General features: G+C 38.6%; 1 protein-coding gene across 9 annotated transcripts in view; it reads right to left on the reverse strand.

The window, feature by feature from the left end:
* Positions 1 to 21,353, reverse strand: part of RGS22 (regulator of G protein signaling 22) — a 67,693-nt gene that overhangs the window by 43,126 nt on the left and 3,214 nt on the right. For 7 of the 9 annotated variants that reach the window (XM_085053296.1, XM_085053297.1, XM_085053301.1 and 4 more), the window contains 9 exons: positions 21,018 to 21,080; positions 12,191 to 12,412; positions 8,439 to 8,524; positions 6,338 to 6,503; positions 5,726 to 5,897; positions 3,208 to 3,432; positions 2,843 to 3,092; positions 2,131 to 2,292; positions 1,041 to 1,212 (listed from right to left, as the gene is read on the reverse strand). In XM_085053296.1, the coding sequence (XP_084909422.1) occupies positions 1,041 to 1,212; positions 2,131 to 2,292; positions 2,843 to 3,092; positions 3,208 to 3,432; positions 5,726 to 5,897; positions 6,338 to 6,503; positions 8,439 to 8,524; positions 12,191 to 12,412; positions 21,018 to 21,080 (1,518 nt within the window). Of the gene's footprint in view, positions 1 to 1,040; positions 1,213 to 2,130; positions 2,293 to 2,842; positions 3,093 to 3,207; positions 3,433 to 5,725; positions 5,898 to 6,337; positions 6,504 to 8,438; positions 8,525 to 12,190; positions 12,413 to 12,512; positions 12,704 to 13,557; positions 13,729 to 21,017; positions 21,081 to 21,353 lie in introns of those variants that run through there. The other 2 variants (XM_085053299.1, XM_085053303.1) reach the window with 2 other exon arrangements.

Consider the following 21,353-nt stretch of genomic DNA (forward strand, 5'->3'; position numbering starts at 1 on the left):
CCACCAAGAGCAAGAAATGGGGCCATCAGATGACTCTGTGATGTTCATGGTACCAGGTCATAATTTTTGTCAAATTCAACAGGGACTGGAAAACCTGCAGGTTCCTGTCTGCATGACCTACAGCTAGTCCTGGGTCATTAGCACACCCTATGAAATGGTCACTGTAAGACACAGGTGCTTCTTGCTCCCATTCCTGCCATAATCAACAGCAATCTGGCTTCGGAACCCAGTTTCTTCTAAATAGGGAACCTGCACCACTGTTTTCCTCCATTATCTCCATTAATTATATTTCAAAGTAAGTAACTGTAGCCCAAAACTATCCAACTTTAAGTAACAGAGGTGTGTGCTAACAAATCTGTGGTATAGCCTATACAGTTTTTGATACTGGAACCACAGTTTCAATCCACATTCTCCAAGTACCATGTGTCCTGAGGCTTAACACTGTATTGCTGAAAACCTGTAGCTTTCAATGCAGTTACCTCTCACATTTAGGCTTGCAAGGAAGAAGAGTCAAAACTGAACTGGCCACCTGCAAGGTACAACTGTGAAAAAGTCTGGTGAGTGGCTCATGGCCCTCCGTAGAAAGCAAAAACCACATGTAGCTGATTGAAGGGCTGTAGTGACAGAAAATGAACAGAATTCTGCCCATTTTACAGACATGAGGAATAGATCCAGGTTAACTGCAGTGAAGTTGTAAGAATTACTCTGGATTAAGACAAGGGTGAGTGGCAGAATCTGCATTGCTAGAGACTTAATTCTGCAGTTCTGAGAGCTTCCAGCTGAAATTTCTATCCAAAAGACTTAGGAAATATCCAGTGTAACTGAGAAGATAATTTGACTCAATTTATAACAACTTGCTGCATAAAGTATAATGAAATTTTATTGCATTTTTATACATAACCATCTTCAATATACCAGCTTGCTAAATCTTGTTTCCAAAAAAAACAAGTCTCTTGTTCTTTTTCCATTGAATTCAAGGAGATTTGTCATTATTTTTGATGGGATAAAGCTTTGTTTTTCACTGTTCTGATCCTACTTACCTGAAGAAGGGGAGGTGGCATGCCAGAGTTTTGAGTCAATGGTAACAGTGATACTATTTGTGGGAAAGGATCAATGTCCACCCTCGGTCTCTCTCGACATGTGTGCCAGAACTTCAGTTTTGCACTGGCAGCATTTACTGCTGTTGAATGAGTAACACAAAACCTGGGACCCCTAGGGAGAAAGAATCTAATAAGAAGAACTTTCCAAAATAATGAAACACTGGGCTTTTTGGCTTCTTCTTTTTTTTTCCAGTGATGTTTTTAATTGTACCAAAATATGGTGCTATATGCACCAAGAATTAAAAATCAATTAGTGTTAAAGATATGTTTAAATATTGCATGCTTCCAAATCTAAAACCAAACTGCACGTAAGTAAACTTAGGTTGGAAATCCTGCACCATTACACAGCTGCCTTTCTATCAGTCTGCAGGAAGTATGCCCCATCCATCCTACAGCAAAGCATAGGAAAGGATTGTAGCCCACAGAACAGAGTCCACAAGTCATGTGAGAATCCACAGCAAAGTTCACAGCTGCAGGTATTTGTTTATGACTGCCATTTTCTGAACCCCCTTGGGGAGGAGAGAACACCTTCAAAAATTAGCCTATATTTTGGAAATAGGTTAGATTTTATATCCTCACTTAAGCTGCTAATATGTAAAAGGCATTTTGTATGACCAGCATTGAACGGTAAAGTCCAGGGTCAAATCCCACAAAGACATATACATAGAGCATCCTCAGAAAGCAGGAAGGGTAGTATGGGGAACAGGTTAGTACAGAATTAACCTCCCATGCCTGTAGAGGCTTCCCTATCCTGAAGACTAAAGTTTAGTTGAACATTATCCAAGGCAGAGATCCACAAAGCAGCCCAGATGCTCTGGTAGAAAAATAACAAGGGTTCAGTAAGGCAGATCTGGCTTCTCAGCAGATTGCAGTGTAGTTTAGGCTCAATTAAAAATTCATGTGCTAGTACTTATGATGACATTGTTACTAGTAACTGCAATGGGGTAAGTGGCATGAAATAACAGGCTTATCAAAGAAAATGGAAATTTATTAAACAATAGAATTTTATTTCACATCCATTTTTTCATACCAGTAAAGAAGGAGTGGTTTCACTACTTCAGGCTGAATCCGTTTTAAATGCATTATATTCCACTGATCTCCATGCCGTAGTTCAAGTCTGAGTAACACTTCTGAACCGAGGAAATAGTCTCCACTGCTCAGCAGGTACAGTTTTTTCATCTTACTGAGCTGTCTGCAGTCAACAAAAATAGTCACATAAGCACGAAACAAATGCTGTACAGAACCAACTACAGTTCATCCTACTGTTTAAACTGCTGCCATGCAACATATTTTTAATTGCAAATGGCAGAAGCCAAAATAATTTTTCCACAAATTAGAGACAGGTTGTGTACAAGACAAAATGTACAGTGCTGTAGAACAGACAGTCTGAATCCAGCAGGATCTTTCATTAAAACACTTTGGCATACCAATGCCCTACTTGTGAATTTAATTTCTTTTATTCTTTATTTTCTTTCTGTTGCCATCTGTTTTCCAAATCTCTTTCTAACACAGCCTTTGTAATATGACAATTCTGACTTCACATAACCTTTGGAAACATGACTCCACAAAAAAAGGTTTTATCAGCTTCAGTAGAGTCATTCTGAACTTTGTCAGGACACACATTTAACTGTGTCTGTTTATCCAGACATCACAATCTACTCTGAAATTTCAAAACCTGCATTAATCTATCCAGGTTACAAGAATTAAAGCAATGGGAGTAACTGTTAAATAAAGGGAAGTACCTTTGTTGCCTTGTAGTGTTCTTAAGAGCCTTTAGTCTTTCAATATCCATCCAGAGCCACCAGTACCTCTCCCCAAGTGTTCCTTTAATAAACTTCTTGAATCTTTCAAACTCGTGTCTGTTGCCTGTGTCATAAGTCTTGTGACTAATACACCAGGCAGCCCTGCTGTCTGGCCCACCACTTTCAGAACTTGAACTTAAGCTTACTTGTTCAGGATCTTGTTTTCTTAGCTCTCCCTTGTAGTCCAAGGCTGTAAGTGGAGAAGAAGTTTGGTTAAAGAGTGACTCTGCAGTACCATGGGCAAATTCATTATTTGCTAACTTGTGTGTTAACACTTCAGGCTGTTTTGTGGAACTTCATATTACTTTCCATGTCAGCAGCTGGCTGGTGGGTCAGTTCTGAAATTATGTCTGATGTATGAAAAGGTGTGCTTTCCTGTTCATGTCCTTCCTTTGCTGCACTGTCCCGTGCTGGGTCTAGATAAACTGTTAACTGCGTGTGGGAAGGAGGTTCAGCAATGGCCACAGAACAGCCCTCCGCAGCCTCTCTGGATCGCTCACTCGTAACATTGGCTTTTGCAGATGCCGTCCCTGAAGGGGAAAAGAAACTCTGTTAGTGGCATTGCTTAGACAGGTAACCTGCTTCTGCATTAACTCAGAAGAGAACATTGAACACCTTTTGATTCAGGACTGTTCTTCTGCATATCAATATTGCCAAATTAAAAATTGCAACATATTTATATTTTGCTGCAGATAGATGAACCATGTTATTCGGCAAAGTAGGGAATAGCAGAGGTGCTTCTGCTGGTGCTATCTGCCTAGAAACTCAGACCCAGGACTCAGAAACTCATTCAGGAGCAGCTGCTTGTGGAGTCAATTGCCCTGTTTATTTAGCTAAGCATCCCAGCTCCTCACCACCAGTTAAGCCATGTTGTGCTGCAAAGCCTGGTTCCTTCCTGAGTATTTGATCAGTTTGATCAAAGTCATAGAATGTAGCAGAATTGGTTTTTGTTTTGGCTTGAGGAAGCTAATAAGTGATAATTCTTTGTTGACTTAGGTTGGTTATTGCAAAAGGCTAAAACATCAAATACCTCTGTCAGTAGGGTAAAAACTTGACAGGCATAGAAGGACTAGCAAACAAATTATTATGTCAAGAGCTCTGGAAACATTTAACACTCCTGCAGTCCAGTCTGCCACCCAGAAAGGGCTTCTTTCAATTTAGAGATATTTTATAACTAACAAGTTCAGAACAGTGACCAGCCCTGGTTTTTTTTTGTTTACATTTCTCTTCTTAATTCCTTTTACCCAATTCTTCATCATCCCTGTGCCATTAAGCATGCCCTGCAACCCTGGTCTATTGAAAGAGAAACTTACTGCTTTAACTTCCTCAAATATCTTTTCTACTTCTGCCAAACTGCTAACAAACCAATTTTTTTCTGGAGCATGTTAGCAAAGATGACCTTGACTATACATACTGCTTATCTAGCTTAATGCTGCTGTCACTGTACAAGTCAGTCCTGCAAAACTGAGCAGAATAACTACAGATATTGGGAACAGCAGCAGAATCTAAGTGAAAGTAAGAAAAAACAATGCTGTAATTCAACTGAGACTCTAGAATAACTTCATGTCAATCTATCAATGCAATGTGTAAAGTACAGAGCAATCTGCACCTTCTGTATTTCACTAAAGTTAAGCTGTAGGTTTTCATGTTCCATTGTGTAACTAAGGCAAAAGTAAGCAGCCAGTAAGGAGACTGCTACAACCTCTGAGCACATGCCCTACAAGAGGCTGTAACAATAAGAGGCTAAATCTCTCAGATCCACTAAATTCACCTTCATAATGTTATTAGCCTGTGTTATCACCCTCTATGGTGGCCTAGATGGCAATGACAGTTAGGCATTCCTTTCACCCTCCTCTAAAAACAAGGTATGTCTAACCAGTGCTGGCCACTGTCACAGACAGACACTTGGATTAGGAAAATGGCATAGAGATCCCCTGCTCTGCACTTACATAATTTCCTAAGTACATATGTGTTGATAAGTAAGTACATAAGTACACTAAGTACACAATGTGTTGAAATTAACACAAAGATCAGCATGATTTAAAATATTTTTTAATTCTAAACGATTTCAAATGTTTTCACTCGACAAAGAAAAATTATAGCCTCTCAACACAGGTCTGTGAAATGGAAACATGGAGAATCATTTCACAGGACCTGAGGTAATCAGGTGGAGAGATACATCTCTTAGAATGGAGAGAGAGCAAGCTCCTAAAGTATGAGCTGAGGCTTCTCTGTTCATCTTGCTGTGCGTAAAAAGCAGAAGCAAGGCTGTAAAATAAGGTATATGTCCATATGTGCATCTGTATGTTCTCTCCCAGAACGTTTGAAACCTGCTGAACAATTTCAAATAAATTTGAAGATAGATATGATTCCAAATCATTACATTTTACAGGATTCATAAAAATTGGCAGCCAAAAGACCTTTAAGTGCCCAATATAAACACCCTAAGAAGATGGCTGAAACACATCATACACGATCAAATACCCAAAGAATACAAACAAGAAAGTCTTTCAAAATGTATGCATTCTGGCCCCACCCCCAACCCCCCCAAAAACACCCTGAACAACTCAACTGACACTTACAGATTTCTATGAAATATGTAAAAAAAGAAGCTACAAATATCACAAAATTACTTGGCTACTAGCTCAAACTTTCACTTAATGTTGCTGCTATGGAAAGAAACAAATGCCTGTCTGAAGCCTCAGGTACCACGTGATACTCAGAAGGCAACAAGTGGAGTTAGCAACAATTCCTTAGAAGGCCTTTTCTTTCCACCTAGTCAGAGTTGTGTCATAAACAGAGGGCTGACCCCTTGTTACTTACCTTGAAGGGTATCTTTTGTCCTTAATGACTTGTCCCTTTCATGCTGCCCTGGCAAATGCTGAGTATCTTGAATTTTACTAGAAGCTATGGGATGTGTAGATGAATCTGTAGTTTTCACAGAATCACCGTGTTTTGCTAATGTAAACCATTCCTTCGCCTGAGAAACTGTAGCCTAGGAAAAGAAATTTAATAGAACAATTAAAATTTCTCTGTCTATTGCAGTATTTCTGAGAGCTACAGCTTACTGTCCATAGTAATTTTGTTCAGTCTGTTTGTGTAGATTTCTCTAAGGATAGTTCCCAGTGAAGAGAGCTGTATGACAGTAGCTGAGCATACTTGTAACACAGCTTTGTTTAAGTTGTATTACAATTCATTGACATTCTTGAATATAAAAACTATTCAGAGAATCAGAGAATCAGACAATGTTTTAGATTGAAATGGACCCTGAAGATCATCTATTTCCAACCCTCCTGCCACACACAGGGAACCTTGCACTAGACTAGGTTTCTCAAGAGTCAGCTGTCCCATTAGGTTGTGACCTCAGTTACAATAATTTTACCCATTGCATTCAATCTGTCTTGATGTTACACCCACTAAACATGTTTATTTTACCTCGCCAAGTGATACATAGAATTCCTTCATAGTCAATGAAGTGTCATCCTCCTCAGGAGAGGGAGAACGTGGGCCTTGCTTCCTTATCCAGGGAGAGTAGTCACTATCTATAATGAAATTAATGCCAGTCTTGCTCCATTCTACCTGTGATATCAATTTAGCTAGTCTGAAATTAAATGTTGAGAAAGAAGAAGAAAATAATTAACTTTAGCGTTTAATCCGAGAAATTTCTGAAAAAATCAGAATCACAGTTGATTTTTCCATAGAATTGGTAATTAAAAAAAAATTTACCTACAAAAAATTGCTGACAAGAACTTAATGATCTGCTTTATTCATAGAATAATGGAATTATAGAATATCCTCATTTGGAAGGGACCCACATGGATCACTGAGTCCAGTGAAGTATTATTTAAGCCTCCACTAGCTGTCACATATGTAAATACCAGTACTACCATTGCATAGCTCACCAGCTTTACAGATAGTGCCCTGCTTGGCATTACCAAGCTTTACCAGTAGAAATTACTTCTTTCAGGATGATTTTGTGTGTATCTCAGAAGTCTCATGCCCTGCCAAGAATCTCTTAACATTTTGTTCATTAAAATTGAACCATTCTCCCAGACTGCAGAAGCCCTGTATCACTACCAGCTACTACATCTCCAGTTCCTGACACAAGCAATCTTCCAGCAGTAATACCACAGCACTGATCACACTAATCTAACTTGCAGATGATAACAAGACAGCTGCCTCTCTCATGTCCAGCTGGCTGCTGTATGAGGATTTCATAGGACTGAACAGTACTCCAGTGCTTCTTTGTGTTAGCGTGAACCTTGTAATGTTCAGGAAAGGCAATCTTAGAACCACACAACAATAGTGAGGATGCTCTGGGCTCAAGAACTGAGGCAGAATTTAGTTAAGTTAGAAAGAAGTACAAAGCCAACCAAGTCACATGTGAAGGAAAGATGAAGCCTACATTTGAGCCTACAACCAAGTGAATATTCAGTTTTATCTGTGCCCATTATTGGAGGTCAACTAGGATTTAATTCTAGGGTTAGGGTGTCTTCATCTTTAAAAGCCAGTTTCCCTTTTAGCATCTGAACTGATCTTGATTGTGATTCAGAAAAGCCTCTTGAACTACTCATGTCAATTGAAATTAAGTACATGCCTTAAGTTAGTTTTATGCAAGTCTCTTGGTTACTCTGCTTCATCAAACAGTTTGCTATAGCAGAAGATCAGTTATTGTTTCATGAGGCCCAGATATGTGTGAAGCAGGCTGTTAATAAATGTAAAATTCAAGACTCTCACAGTTTGCTTGTTCTTTGCACACCTTTCCCCCTTGAACTTAAGTGCAGTCTCCAGGTTACCAAAAATAAAAAACATTTTTAATTTTTTAACTGTAGAAGTCTATACTCTAGAAACCACTCTGCCATAACAATCAGCAAACATGAGTTTTGTGAACCATACTGCCAGGCTGTCTCTCCTTTTGGGCCCCTGAAACATGAGACAATTATCTGCATCTAGACACAGCCTTTAACGATGTAGAGGTAGATCCTTCCAAAAAAGCATACTGGATCTCTTGAACATCTGCTGAAGGGACATGTGGAAAAACACTCCAAGTTTATAACATATAAACTTAAATCATCCAGCTATGCCATGACATCCCACAGAGAACTTTGCTAAAGGAACTCTGACAGCAGGCCCAAAGACACAAAACCAGTAATTGAAATAAAAAGTCTTGCTGGTTTTTTCCAAATTCATTTCATGGATTCATAACTTCTGCTTATATGGCTTACATATTGATTAGTGAAAGATGCATTGCTACCATGATATCGCTGAGGAACAGAGATTTAGAAATCAGTAAATCCCATTCTTACTCTCTTTGTAATGGTGTATTATAGGATGTAATCCATGGTCAAGGAAAATTAAAGAATGATGAGTGAAAAAAGTCACTGACTTTACTTTATCCAGATCACTAAAAAGCTACAATAAAGCAAACAGGACAAGATGGGGGCAAAACCACTCTAAGAATACCACCTAGATTAATTAAATAGAAGAGCAAAACGTACAAATTTAAAACTGAAAGACAGCATAAAAGATTGCATACCTGTATTCAAAGTAACAGTCACTTTCTAGAAACGCTGGAAGCCTTTCTTTCTTAATCCACTGAATTGCTTGCTCTTGATCAAGTTGCTATTAAAAAAGAAATGCCAAAGGTTTGCAGTATTCTTGACTTTCTTGTTTTACTTGCCATGTAACTGATTCTCTCCATCCCCCTTCTACAGAAGCATTGTCTCAGGAAAACAAATATAGAGTGAACATCGCATTTATGCTGGAAATTACTTGCCTATTAAAAGCTAAAAAGGTCTAAATCTGACTTCACCTAGCAGAATAAAACTTTTGTAATAAATCATGAATGTTTTTTCTTCAGAAATAATGTGTGTATGAATAATTGTTTTACTGTACAATTTCAAATTAAAATTAGATGCACAAAAATTTTCTGCAATAGGAAACTACTAGTTTTTCTGACTTTAACACATTTAATAAATAAGAGCTATTGTATTTTTCCTCAAGAATTTGAAGAGTAAGGAGCCCTTCAGTTATACTTACAGAATGAGAGAGCTGTGGATATTAAAACCAAAATTGAACAAATAGAAATCAAATTAGTTATCACTTCTCATTCTTTCATATTGGACCACTGCATAGCTGCATTGCACACCGTAATTCTCATAGTGGTAACCTACATGTGTTATGGCTTGATGCCACAATAAATCTCTGCTCAGGCAGTCTCAGCCTCAGTGCCTCATTGAAGCAGAAAGAGAGGTGCCCTCAATGAGTGGTTTGGGGGGTGAAAGGGAAATGTTGAGCAGCAAGCCACACAGAGACAGCTAACACAAATTCTATGCATAGATTCTTACTCAGGGAGTAAGACCTCTGACTATGGACCACAATGATCCATAGTTGTTTCCCTTAGGAATTACACACAGCACTTTCTAATTTTTTTTCCTTTTAAATAGTGTACTTTTTCCACTCTTAGGGGATGATGTATTTTACTCATCTGAGATGCATTTTTCTTTTTAGTGAGATTAATGATTTTGAAGAATGCAGTAACTACCCTTGTCCATAAAAACAGGTGAAGTTTGGGCAAGGATGGATACTACTTGTTATATCGAGTAATCAGTTCATGTAGATCACAGCTTAAATTTTCTTTCCATGAGCTAATATTCCATTTGGGGCAAGGGTTATTTCTGCCTCACATGTATCTGCAGGGGATTAAAAAAATCTGAATTACTCAGAAAGTGGGTGGTTTCATTTAGAGAGAAGAAAATATTTCAAAATAGGGAAAGCTTATGTTGGCAGTGGTTCATACAATGTAATTTGTGGAGATGGAGACTAATTACTCCCAACCACACAGTGTATGCTTCTTTTTGGCAATTGACAAGTTCTTTTGAAATACAGAAGATAGTCTCTTTCTTTTGGTATTTAATATTTATGCATTTACTGACTTACAGCCCAGTTCTTTATCTGAATCATTCGTAACATGCTCACATCTATACATGGCTGGTACACAAAATCATACATCATATCAGATGGAAAGATTCTTTCCTCTATTCTTTCCCTGTCCCCAGAGAAAGATGCTACATTTAATCTGATGGGGTTTGTTACCTTGGTTAACTTCCTTAACCAATCAGCCTTAGGCCTCCCTAGGACACAATCCAGCAAAGCTTTTAGCACGTGTTTAAGTTTAAGCATGTGTTTAACTTCCCTTGATTAAAGTTAAAAACATTCTTAAGTGCTTTGCTGAACTGGGGTTTCTCTGAAGTAAGGTATGTGGGATGCCAGCCAGTTTCTTTCCATAACTGTGATCAATTCTATACAAGTCCACAGAATTTTTTCCCAACATACTTTACACCATTGATATTGACTATCGGTAGAAGACACTTCCATATAAATGATTTGCAAATGTGCAAACACACATGAAGAGAACTTTTTCTTATCTGTAAATTTGTAACAATCTGAGAGGGAAGTAAAATACAGAGTAAAATACAATTGCATGTATTTCTTACTCAAGGTGTGTTTGAATTCGGGCTGTAGCCTGAAAGGCCTACTAGGATTTTCCAGTCATAAATCCTTTTCCTAAGTCATCTGCCACTGATGATCACTCAAGGTGACCTTTTGTAAGCTTTGTAACATTCAAAACGACTGTCAATCTCTTTAGTCAGTGTGAAGGCAGCCAAAGCAAAGCAAAGCAGGCAGCATCACCTGATGACTGAAAAATGAAATCCTATTTGATTTGAACATAACTACTTGATAGAGTTGATCTGGGGTGGCTTCTCCTGGTTCAGCTCAGACTTGAGATGAACCAGCTGAACTGGATGAGGTATCTATGTTACCCATCCAGTAATGGAGGAATCAAAAATTTGAATAAATATTACCCTTTCCCCCCAAAAGGAAGAGTACTGAGGCATATTGCTCCTCAAAAGGCTACTATGCTTCCCGTCTATGGAAAACACCCCAGGGGAAAAAATGAAATCTTAAATAATACGGAAGCCCAGTTTCTCCAGACCACATGAAGGAAGAAAGTAACAGTGAAATGGCTTTGCATTTCTCAAGAAAGGTCATCCACAATGATAATGATGGGAGGTTAGCCCAGAGAGCAATGTTAGCCACACTTGCACAAACACACAGCATTTCCTCAGTTTAATACTGAGAGCAAATAAGAAATCAAGAATATCTCTTCTGCTTTGGTGCTCTCAAGTAAAGTATTTGTGAAAATTATTATTTAACATGGTAGTGATGTCCGTGGGCCTTGTCCTTTTGTAGCATTTGTCCTGTTTAAATGCAGATAATTGCAATATCATATTAGTATCGTTTTCTTATACATCATTGCCTTTTGACCCCTCTCAACACTGTTTTATTTTCTGAAAATCATTAATCTTATACTGGGAAATAAAGAAGTCTGTTACAATTCCCTGCTTTTCTCTCAGCTTTCCAGGTATGACATCATTTTGAGCAGCCACTGCAAAAAATGTAGCAAGACCTTAGACTGGCCTTGAATAAAATGGAGTCACATCAGTCACATCCATGCAAAATAAGCAAGAAAGGAATAAACCAAGCATCCCAGTGAAATACTTTTTGTCCTTGAAACCTGTTGTTTAAAGGTAAAATCCCACATCCAATTATACTGACTTGTACTCTCTCGGGTGTGTAAGATGCTTCTACTCCTGATTTTAACCTGCCTATTTTGGTGCTGAAGATGGCCCTGGAAGGAGGCAGGTAAAAATACCAAAATTAAAACTATCTAAGCAAGTCTGAAATCAGATTTTTTTTTCGAAATTCCAACCCATCTTTCCATTAATTTAGCTTTCTTCTTGCCAAAGATTATTTTTTCTGGCCATTTCAATTGACGCTAACCATGTAAATCCTTTAGGAATTAATGGAAGAGAGACTTATGTGTTGCCAGACCACAGATGAGCTCATAGCCACACAAGGAAATTAATTAATAAGGAAAGACTGAGCTGCATTAGTTTCAGTCAATTTGCACATTCCAGAGATCACTAGTAAAGTAACTGTTGTCATAATATTTTTTCTTTTAATATTAAAAAGTATTCAGACCACACAGCTGAACCCTGCCCTACAGAATCTTCAAAATTCTGTGCTACAGGATGTGCATCTGTAATTCCATTCACTTGTCTGCTAGACACATGTGCGTTACAGGGCATAATCTGGCCCATCATTATGTTTTCCTAACATAAATTAACATTTTTCCCAAGCTACCAAGCCAAACACAACAATAACTATTGCCAGTATCTCGACAGTAAGACCTAAATATAAACTCAGGGGCTATAAGATGCTTACCATAGTGTGGTAATTTGGATCAATACTGAAGGCTGGAGAAGCACTGTGCATTTTGGAGAGCTGCCCATCACACTTTGCTTTCCTTAGACCATCATAAATGGGGCTTGGAGGTTTCTGATCATGTAGAATATTTTTTGACTGGCTTTCCAGGCGTCGTGGGGCATAATTAACTACTTCAAAAGCCCCAACATCAGAGTTAAACTTCACTGGCTGGGCAAAAGTCTACAAAAGAAGTTTGGAAAGTTTATGGTATTGTAATAAGGCAACTGTCATTAAACAAAGGTATTTTTTAGCATATAGAAGCATCCTAAAGAATACAAACTTGTTTTATCAGGCTTCTTTCTCCTGGGGCCTGAAACAGTAATTTTTCTGCATACTGGTTTTTGCTGTGTAGGTTTCCAAAGCATTCTTACTTTTGTATCTCAGCAATGCTTAATTGTCAAGAATTGAATTCATTCTAGATCACAGACCATTCTCCTTCACATGCAAATAATAGATCCAGTACATTGATGTCTAGCATATATAATTAACTGTGAATTTAGTAACTGTCCTACAGAGATGTACTCACTACAGAATCAGATCTCCAGTATTATTCTCCCATTTATTATTATCTACAATCAAGGCTTGAAAATATTAGCAATGAAACTGACCTTTTAAATGCGAGATGCATTTGAGGAGGATGAATCTGAAGATTTTCATATGTAGGAAAGGCTTTTCACCATATTGTTACTTGTAGGTCAAACAACTACCAAAACCCATGTCCTGTAGTATATTTTATTATACATCAGTAGTTCAGTCAGATATTGTATAATAGATGAGATACACCAAACTCCAATTTTGGCCATGTAATTGTGACTTTTGTCAATTCACAAAACCCCAAGACAGAGCCATCTTTCATCTTTTAAACTCTCACATTAGGTATTTCCTTAAAATACTATCTTTCAAATTCTCTTACTTGAAGAGGAAAAATATGGATGGATTTTATAGAAGTCATAGGGGATACCCACAACAATTACAAATAGGAAATTATATAGAACTGTAGTATATACGCATCTCTGCACTCAGCTGGACAACAAGGCATGTTGTATTTAGTACATTAGTACTCAGGAAACTATTGACCACACCTAGACCCAGTGCCAAAATTCATTTTGGCTTTGTTCCAGACAGGATCCCACCTGGTGTTTGTACAGTTGTCATTCCCCTGCACTTAATAAGAATATTTTATTTGTACAAGCACTGTATTTTTAATTTCCCTGAACTTTTTCATATATCACATAGACATAATTCATAGACATTCTACATATGCTAAATATATGCTACACATAACATAGAAATGCATTACAGCACAATTTGATTGTTCTGCACACCTGTACAAGCCCAAAGTAATGATGTTAGTGTCACCTATTTTGTAACTTTTGTTTGAAGCCCCCTTGTTGATCAATGTCTTGTAGAGCAATGCCCAGAATCAAACCATGTGGCTGCAACATGTGGTTTCAACATTCCCTACTTATCCCATAATGTCTCACTGTGGAGGCTCAGCCTGGCAAAGCACACAGCATGTGAGAGCTTTAAGTGCATGATTAGTGCCTATGACATCAGACCGTCACTGCTCAGGGCCATGCATTGAATCGCATGAGTCTGTTGGTTACCTAACTTCAGCTGAAATCATGGATTGGTTTTTGTTCTCTGACACCTTGTGCCTCTTTTGGCATTAATTTTCTCCAGGGCGCTCTGCAGGTTTTAATGCTTTTTTTTTCCAGATGTATCAAACAGTATCTAAAAAACCTTTTATATGTAGTAGATTTCTCTACATTCAGACCTCCTCCCAATTTGCTATGTGTACATTTCGTTTGCTTTCAAACCTAATTTGGGCTGCTACCAGCTTTTAAGTGACTAACTGTGCAACCTTAATAGCCTTCAAATGTATTCCTCCTTATATATTCCTTCATGTTTTAAAAAAAGAAACACAAGAAAGTACACTAAGAAACAAAGTACTTCGGTCTCTTAGGATTTGAAATGCTCTTGCTTGTGGAACGAAAGCAAACAAAATGCAAATTTCCTAATAAAGGTCTATGTAACTAGGCATGACAAGATTAGTTTAGTTCCATGTTTTTCAAATTGAAAAGTAAGCAAACACATTAGTAGTTTATCACATATATCTACTTTTATATAATAATTTGCAACTTACTCTAGATCTAGGGTTTTTTCAATATATATTCTATTTAGCTGAACAGAAAACTACGGCAACTTTAATGTAGTGAAATAGATGCTAGTGAAAATTTTTAAAATGTAAAGTGTATTGCTGTTTTGGGAATCTAATTACCAATAATTTATAAGACAAATATACTAATGAAGCAAAAGAACATGCACTGATGGGATAGGAAGATTTAGACTTCATCCACATACTTGACTAAAAAAGTGGGTTCTAGTCCAGACTTTTGGGGTTTGGATGTAGTTACACATCCTCAGGGACATCAAAAGGCATGCATACTTCTTCTGTCAGTCACAGAGTAGCCACTAGACTTCACACAGTAAGGATGCATCTGGGATACTACTGCATCCAGTTTTGGATCCCCTGTACAAGGAGGATATTCACATACTTGATCAAGTCCATCAGAAGACCACCAAGATGGTCAGATGCTGGACCACTTGCCCTTGAAGGCCAAGCTCTGGGAGAACTAGCAGCAGCCTTACAGTATTTACAAGGAGACTACTGAACAGAAAAACCAGGCTTTTTATGGAGCTGAATGGTGGAAGGACAAGAGACCACTTATCTGAAACAACTGAGGTCTCAACTGGATTACAAGAAAAAAGATAATTGTGAGATGATTAGCACTGGAACAGGTTGTCCTGAGAGGAATTAGCTTTTGGAAGTTTTCATGACCAACTGAAAAAAGGGCCAAGGAACATGGTGTCAGCACTGAAGCACTGACCCTGCTCTGAGTAGGAAGCCATACTCCAGACCTCCTCAAAGTCCCTTCCAGACAGTAATCTATGATTCTGCACAAATCCCAAATTCCCAATAGAGCATTGCTCTATCTCTCAAACTATCATATAAAAGCATTTTAGAATAGTTCAAGCATTTCTGGAGAAGCTTGCTTACTTAAGAAAACTAAAATGATAAATCAGAATGTTTTTATAAGCACAATAAGAGAAGAGATAATTCCTCATCTTCTTAACTCACCACCATAAAAATAAAAATTATAATGTCATGAGAAAAATCAAATGGGAACACACAAAAAAACCCACCAGCACCTGATTTCTTGTAGGAAACATTTTCCCAGGTACCATACAGGAGAGCAGATCAGTCAATCCATTTTCCTTTCAGTATGCGAAAAACTCTGGGGCAAAACACACAATCTAACCATTCCCACACATTACAAGCCACAAAAAAAATGTACCAAGAAACTGTTCAATACCTGTAGCAAACTTAAAATTTTTCCAATGGGAGTCAAGTACTGTAAAATCCTGTAACATTGCACAGGACAATAATGAGAGAGGTTTATGGCAACACCAATATTCCATCATTGCAATAATGAGGAATCTCTTCAGTGAAGATGCCTATGTTAAGGAGTGGATGATAGGCTACACTATGAAGCAAAGGGAAAAATTATCCAAGGCAATCTAATATACTAAGAAATGTCTTTCTTACCCCACATTTGGCAAGTGCTTTGGCTTTTTACAGACAAGTAAAATACATTAACCAAAGACTAAGTGTATAATTTTCTTAAGTCTGAGCCAATTTTTAGTGTTTTGAAGATAGAAAGGGAAATCTCCAGAGAAATTATACCTCAACATGTTAAAAAAAAATAAATCAGGTTTGGCAGGAGCCTTGAAGCTTGGGGTTCATACATTATCAATTTAGCACAATGAATAAGATGAAGGGCTTGAGAATACCAACAAATAAGAAGTCTACAGACTTTGCAAAGTGTTTCACTCACAGGCAATTCTCCCCCCAAAGCCAGTATGACCAATGTAACTCAGTGTAGCAAATTCAGCTTCAGAAAAAATCTCTGAGCAAAGAACCTTTGAAAAATCTCTGAGCAAAGAAGCTTAAAAAAAAGCTGTTTTCAGATTGTGGTACAGCAATACTACTAAATAAATAAACAATTGCATGTACTTTTTTGACAGCAAAGAAATTTCTTAGCTGTCAATTGCACATTGAATATCATTTTCAGCTGAAAAATAAACAGAATACATAATTCTAAAACCTGAAGTTATACACTTAACTGAAGGGAAGACAAATTTCTCTCAGTCCTCCCATAACAGAAACCAAAACAGGATCCATCACCATGTTGCCAGGATATCAGACATATAAATCTCACTGTTCTCTGTCTTAACGGTTTTCAGATACACTCAAGCTTCAGATACAATTAACAAATGTGTAAATATTCTCACATCCCAGACCCAAATAACGTAGTTTGATCCCAAGAGAAACAGAATGACCACAGTTTGGCTGCTTCTTAGGTTAAGGGTGGGAGTGAACAGAGATCTCATCCAGGAGTGCTGCCAAAACTTCCTTAAGAAGGGTATGTGTATATAATAAATAAATGTCAGTGAGAGTCCACACCAGAAGAGAAGTCAAGCAGCTCTATGAAGTGTCTGGAAAAATTCACACTACACATGGTCAATGCAAAATCTGCCATTGACTTTAATGAGTCCAGGATTTCCCTTCTGTTGATGCATAAGACAAAATTCACAATCACATATCCCAGTCTAACTAAGAGAGAAGAATATTTAGAGTAAACACACTATCAATAAGGAATGTAGTCAGGAATGCTTTATTTGCTTCCTTCAGTGTCAAAAGACATGATGCAAGTTTTAGTTCTGCATAAGTCTTAATGTAACCTGCATGTATGGCCTTACTTCTGTCAAAGCCTTTCTAAGGGAGATTATATTGGCAACTGCAGCCTCCCTCCTCACACCTGGAAAAGACAAGAGGAAACTAGTGAGCATGCACTGATGCCTTGAATCGATGATTTGATGTATGGAGTTATTCAAAGTCATCTTTAAAGAAGTGAAAGGCCTGAACTGTGCAGCAGAGTGGATTGATTTTTTGCTTTCTGCCCTTTCTGTAATCTGCTACTCAAATCAAGCAAGATTTTATTCTTTTCAGGTTTTCAGGACCATTCTGTCTTCAGAAAGACTGGTCAGCCCCAGCATTGTTACTTGGGCTTTAACTTTTTTCAGAATCATCACCTGCATCAAATGCTGGAACCCAGACTACTTGGCAGAGAGCTTTTACAGTGAGAACAATGTTCAAAATAAATATTCTTCAAATCTAAAGTTGATAAAATTATGGTCACTTAGTAGATTTCTGCTGCAACCGAAACCAACAACCAGGGACTCATCATCAAAGCACATCTCCTGAATGTGCTTCAGTTGAGGCACAAGGTAGTACTTTTTTCTCGAGAGCTACTCCCTGAGGTTGCAAAGAGGAACCTCAGGATCACTGGTAACTGGGAAATGACAGGGAAGACCCAGCATAGACTTGGGATGGAAGTAGTAGCAGGCAGCTTGCAGACTGCAGGAGAAAGAAGTTGACATTACTGTGCTTGCCTTCAACACTGAGCGGGATGGCAATTTCTGGCTTCTGAATTTTCATTCCTGACTAAATATATCCTTGGATGTTTTTAATACATGGCTCAGAGAATCAAATTCTAGCCTGAATGCCTAGAAATAGAAATGTATCCAGGCCAGTGTTTCCCTTAAATCTTTCATTTTACATTAGTTACTAAGGAAGGTGTAACTCGTTTGTGTGTCATGTAATTGGTTTCTGCTACTGTGAAATCACTGTACTACTGGCAACAAGTGCTCTCCCGAGGTTTTTCATATTATATATTTCAGAAATTCTTTCTGTAAATTACACTTTATTACAGTATATAGCTCTTTGGAGTACCTAGATATTTATGTCAGATTACAGTGAATGTCATTATAACAAGACGATCACATAAGGGATACACAGTAAATCAAAGCAAAAAAAACCCCACATTAAAAACCTGTTGCTGCTATAGCAAATCCCCAGTGGTACAATTTTCCATCTGCTAATGGTGCATTATAAATCAATGCAGAGGCACTCTCTTAAAATAAGCACATGCTCCCCCTGACTTCTTGTATCAAGTCTCACAATATTTTCAGTTTAACTTGTTGCCTAACTACTAGCACACCTGGGTAATACTGTTCCCAGGCAACAGTGTATAAGCACAACAAGAATAAAGCAATGGAAATTTCAATGTGCTGTTTTAGTAGAAGCCTTCTGAGAAGGAGAAGGAAATCAGGAATGTAAGGTATTCAAACCACAGACCTGAAGGCATTAGTAGAACTTAATCCTGAAGAGGGTAAATCCTTAGGAAAAGATCAAAGACGAAATAAAACCAATTATGAGAACATTACAGTTAAAAATAGCTAACAGAGCATCTGTTTTCATGAAGATGTGTAAACATGTAGAAGAGAGACCATACGTCATCTTAGAAACCTACCAAGATTACCAGCGTAAAACAGTGTTTACTCAGGAGTGACTGTGAACTCTTTTCTGTGGGCTTCCAGAGCTGTCAGGAGTGCCTGGACAATTGCTGCAGTTCAGAGCTGCTGAGCTGCGCCAGGACTTGGGGCTGAGGAGCCTTCTGAGGCCAAGGAGAATTTTGGCCTCTAAAAGATGTCTTGAAATTTGTGCATGTCCAAGGAGATCAAGAGACTAAAAAGGCTGAACTTCTTACCCACTCCATCCTCTCCAATTTGGGGAAAACTTGAAGCATAATTTCCAAATAAGCAGCAAAGGCATGAAGGACAGTATTCCTGTGCTAAGAGCAATCTGGCACATGGAAGAAGGCCTGGGTTTAAAACTTAAGTAGTTAGGCTTGGATTTAGGCAGATATCCTAAGGCAGATGCGGGAGAACTCAGGGGAGTGGAGGTGTTGGAGAAATAAAAAACCCAGCCCTCTCACCACATGTTTTGTTCCATCTGTGTCTCTCTAGCTTTGTATACTCTTCAGAATCTTGCAGTGTGGTGAAAGCATGTAATGACTGAGCTCCTAAATAAGTCAGTATTGGTGCTGTGCACAAAACCCATACCTGACATAGAGTTAATACCTCCAGATTCTATGTTAGGATTAAAAATTGGCATGAGGAGCCCATTCTACCTTCCTCAGTAGTGCAATTTCCATGCTGTGTACCTTTACACAAATCTATGATGTGGCTTAGAGAGAGAGACAGCTGTGTCTGGTTCAATTTAGTGAGCCAAATCATTCAGTTATGAATCACAACTAAACTTACTTCATTACTGGCTTCACTGAAGTCTGAGATCCAATGAGCATCAAGAAATATTCTGCCCTCTCCTAACGCTGGCAGCGGTTCCTACCAAGCAAGTTGAATTAGTATGTGCTCTTGTAGTGTAGCCTGTTGGACTGCAGTGCCTGAGGAAGGGAACAGGGTGCAGGGCAGCTCTGTGACACTGTGGAAAGGCCTGTGCCACCCAGCAAGTGACTCTGGGTGTAAGGTGTGGGGATGGAGAGGGTGGAGACAGTCAAGGCCAAGACTACTAAGATGAAGCCAGATGAGGTTGCCACACTGAAGCAGGACTGTACATGTGACTCTCAGTAGAGTGTGGGGAGGCAGGGCTGGTGAGAGGCAAAAGGAGCAAAATATAGGAGAACTGGTTCAACACAGGGTACTGGGTATGACGGTCTAACTGTAACTGCATCAGCACTCAATACAGTGGAAGGCTGCATCCTTCTAGCTGTAAATGGGAGAGGAAGAAGAGCGGAGTGCCAGCTTTGAAACCTTCAGAGCCATGAAGAGAAGGAGCTGGTTCTTGAGCTTAAATGTTTATTAATAATCACTGAATGCATTGCCATAAAAGTGTAAAAGGACAAACATTTTTTGTCATGTCATGACATTGTAATAGAAGTGGACACTTTTAAAATAAGTATTTATGTGTCTTTTTAATCTCTATATTATTTTAGTGCACTGTGATTTAAATACATAAATAATTAATTACATTAATTTAAATACATAAATCACCTAGGGGTCCTGGTGGACAACAAGCTGTCCATGAGCCAGCAGTGTGTCCCTGTAGCCAAGAAGGCCTGGTGTACATTAGTAAGAGCACTGCCAGCAGGTCGAGGGCTCCTCAGTACATGAGAAACATGGAGCTACTGGAGCAGGTCCAGTAAAGGGCTACAAAAATGATTAAGGGACTGGAGCAACTCTCTCATACTCTCTCATGAGGAAAGGCTGAGGGAGCTGCGCACATTCAGCCTCAAGAAGAGACAAATAAGTGGGGCCCTCATCAATGTCTATCAGTATCTGAAGGGAGGATGATGCCAGGCTCTGCTCAGTGGTGCTAAGCAACAGGACAAGAAGCAATGGGTAGAAACTGACACACAGGAAGTTCCACCTGAACACAGGGAAGAACTTTACTACATGGGAGACTGAGCACTGGAACAGGCTGCCCAAAGAGGTTGTGAAGTCCCCCTCACCAGAAATAGTCAAGAACCATTTGGACACAATCCAGTGCCATGTGCTCTGGGATGACCCTGCTTGAGCAGGGAGGTTGGATCAGACGACCCCACTGTGCTCACCTCCAACCTGACCCATTCTGTGGTTCTGTAGAATAGCAAGATAACATCTGTCCCCAGAAGTCCAGACACTGTGCTATTTTTCCTGATACTAAGACTGAGAAGGAAGAGTAGCTACCATTAAATTATGGATATATTGTAAAAGTCATTTAAGTAGCAAGTTGCAAAATATAAAATTTTCTAAGATGCATTAAGTTAATCCTAGTAAAGTATTTCTCATATTTTGCAAGGGATTTTGGTAAGGTACTTACCGGAAGACGCAAAAATTCATTAAAGTAATCCACAAGCACATCATCAGAGGCTAAGAATTCTTCCTACAGAGAGACAAAACCACAAAGCATGGCTTGTAATAATCTGTGCTAACATGGTTTGAATGCACTATTGCCTCAAACAATATTTTTTCCATGAGATATGACAAGGAAGCTCTTGCAAAAGATTATTTCCCATCTTTGAGAATATAGTAATTGCATCACTGTTATATTCTAGCCATTGCACACCAAGGTCCTTAGCAATTTAAAGAACACATATGAAGGTAAATCCTTTGCCAGCAAATTTACAGATAAACCCTTCATATACCAAACAGCTTC

This window comes from Lichenostomus cassidix, chromosome 2, assembly GCF_008360975.1.
Source record: "Lichenostomus cassidix isolate B80296 chromosome 2, HeHo_3.0, whole genome shotgun sequence".
NCBI classification, from domain to species: domain Eukaryota; kingdom Metazoa; phylum Chordata; class Aves; order Passeriformes; family Meliphagidae; genus Lichenostomus; species Lichenostomus cassidix.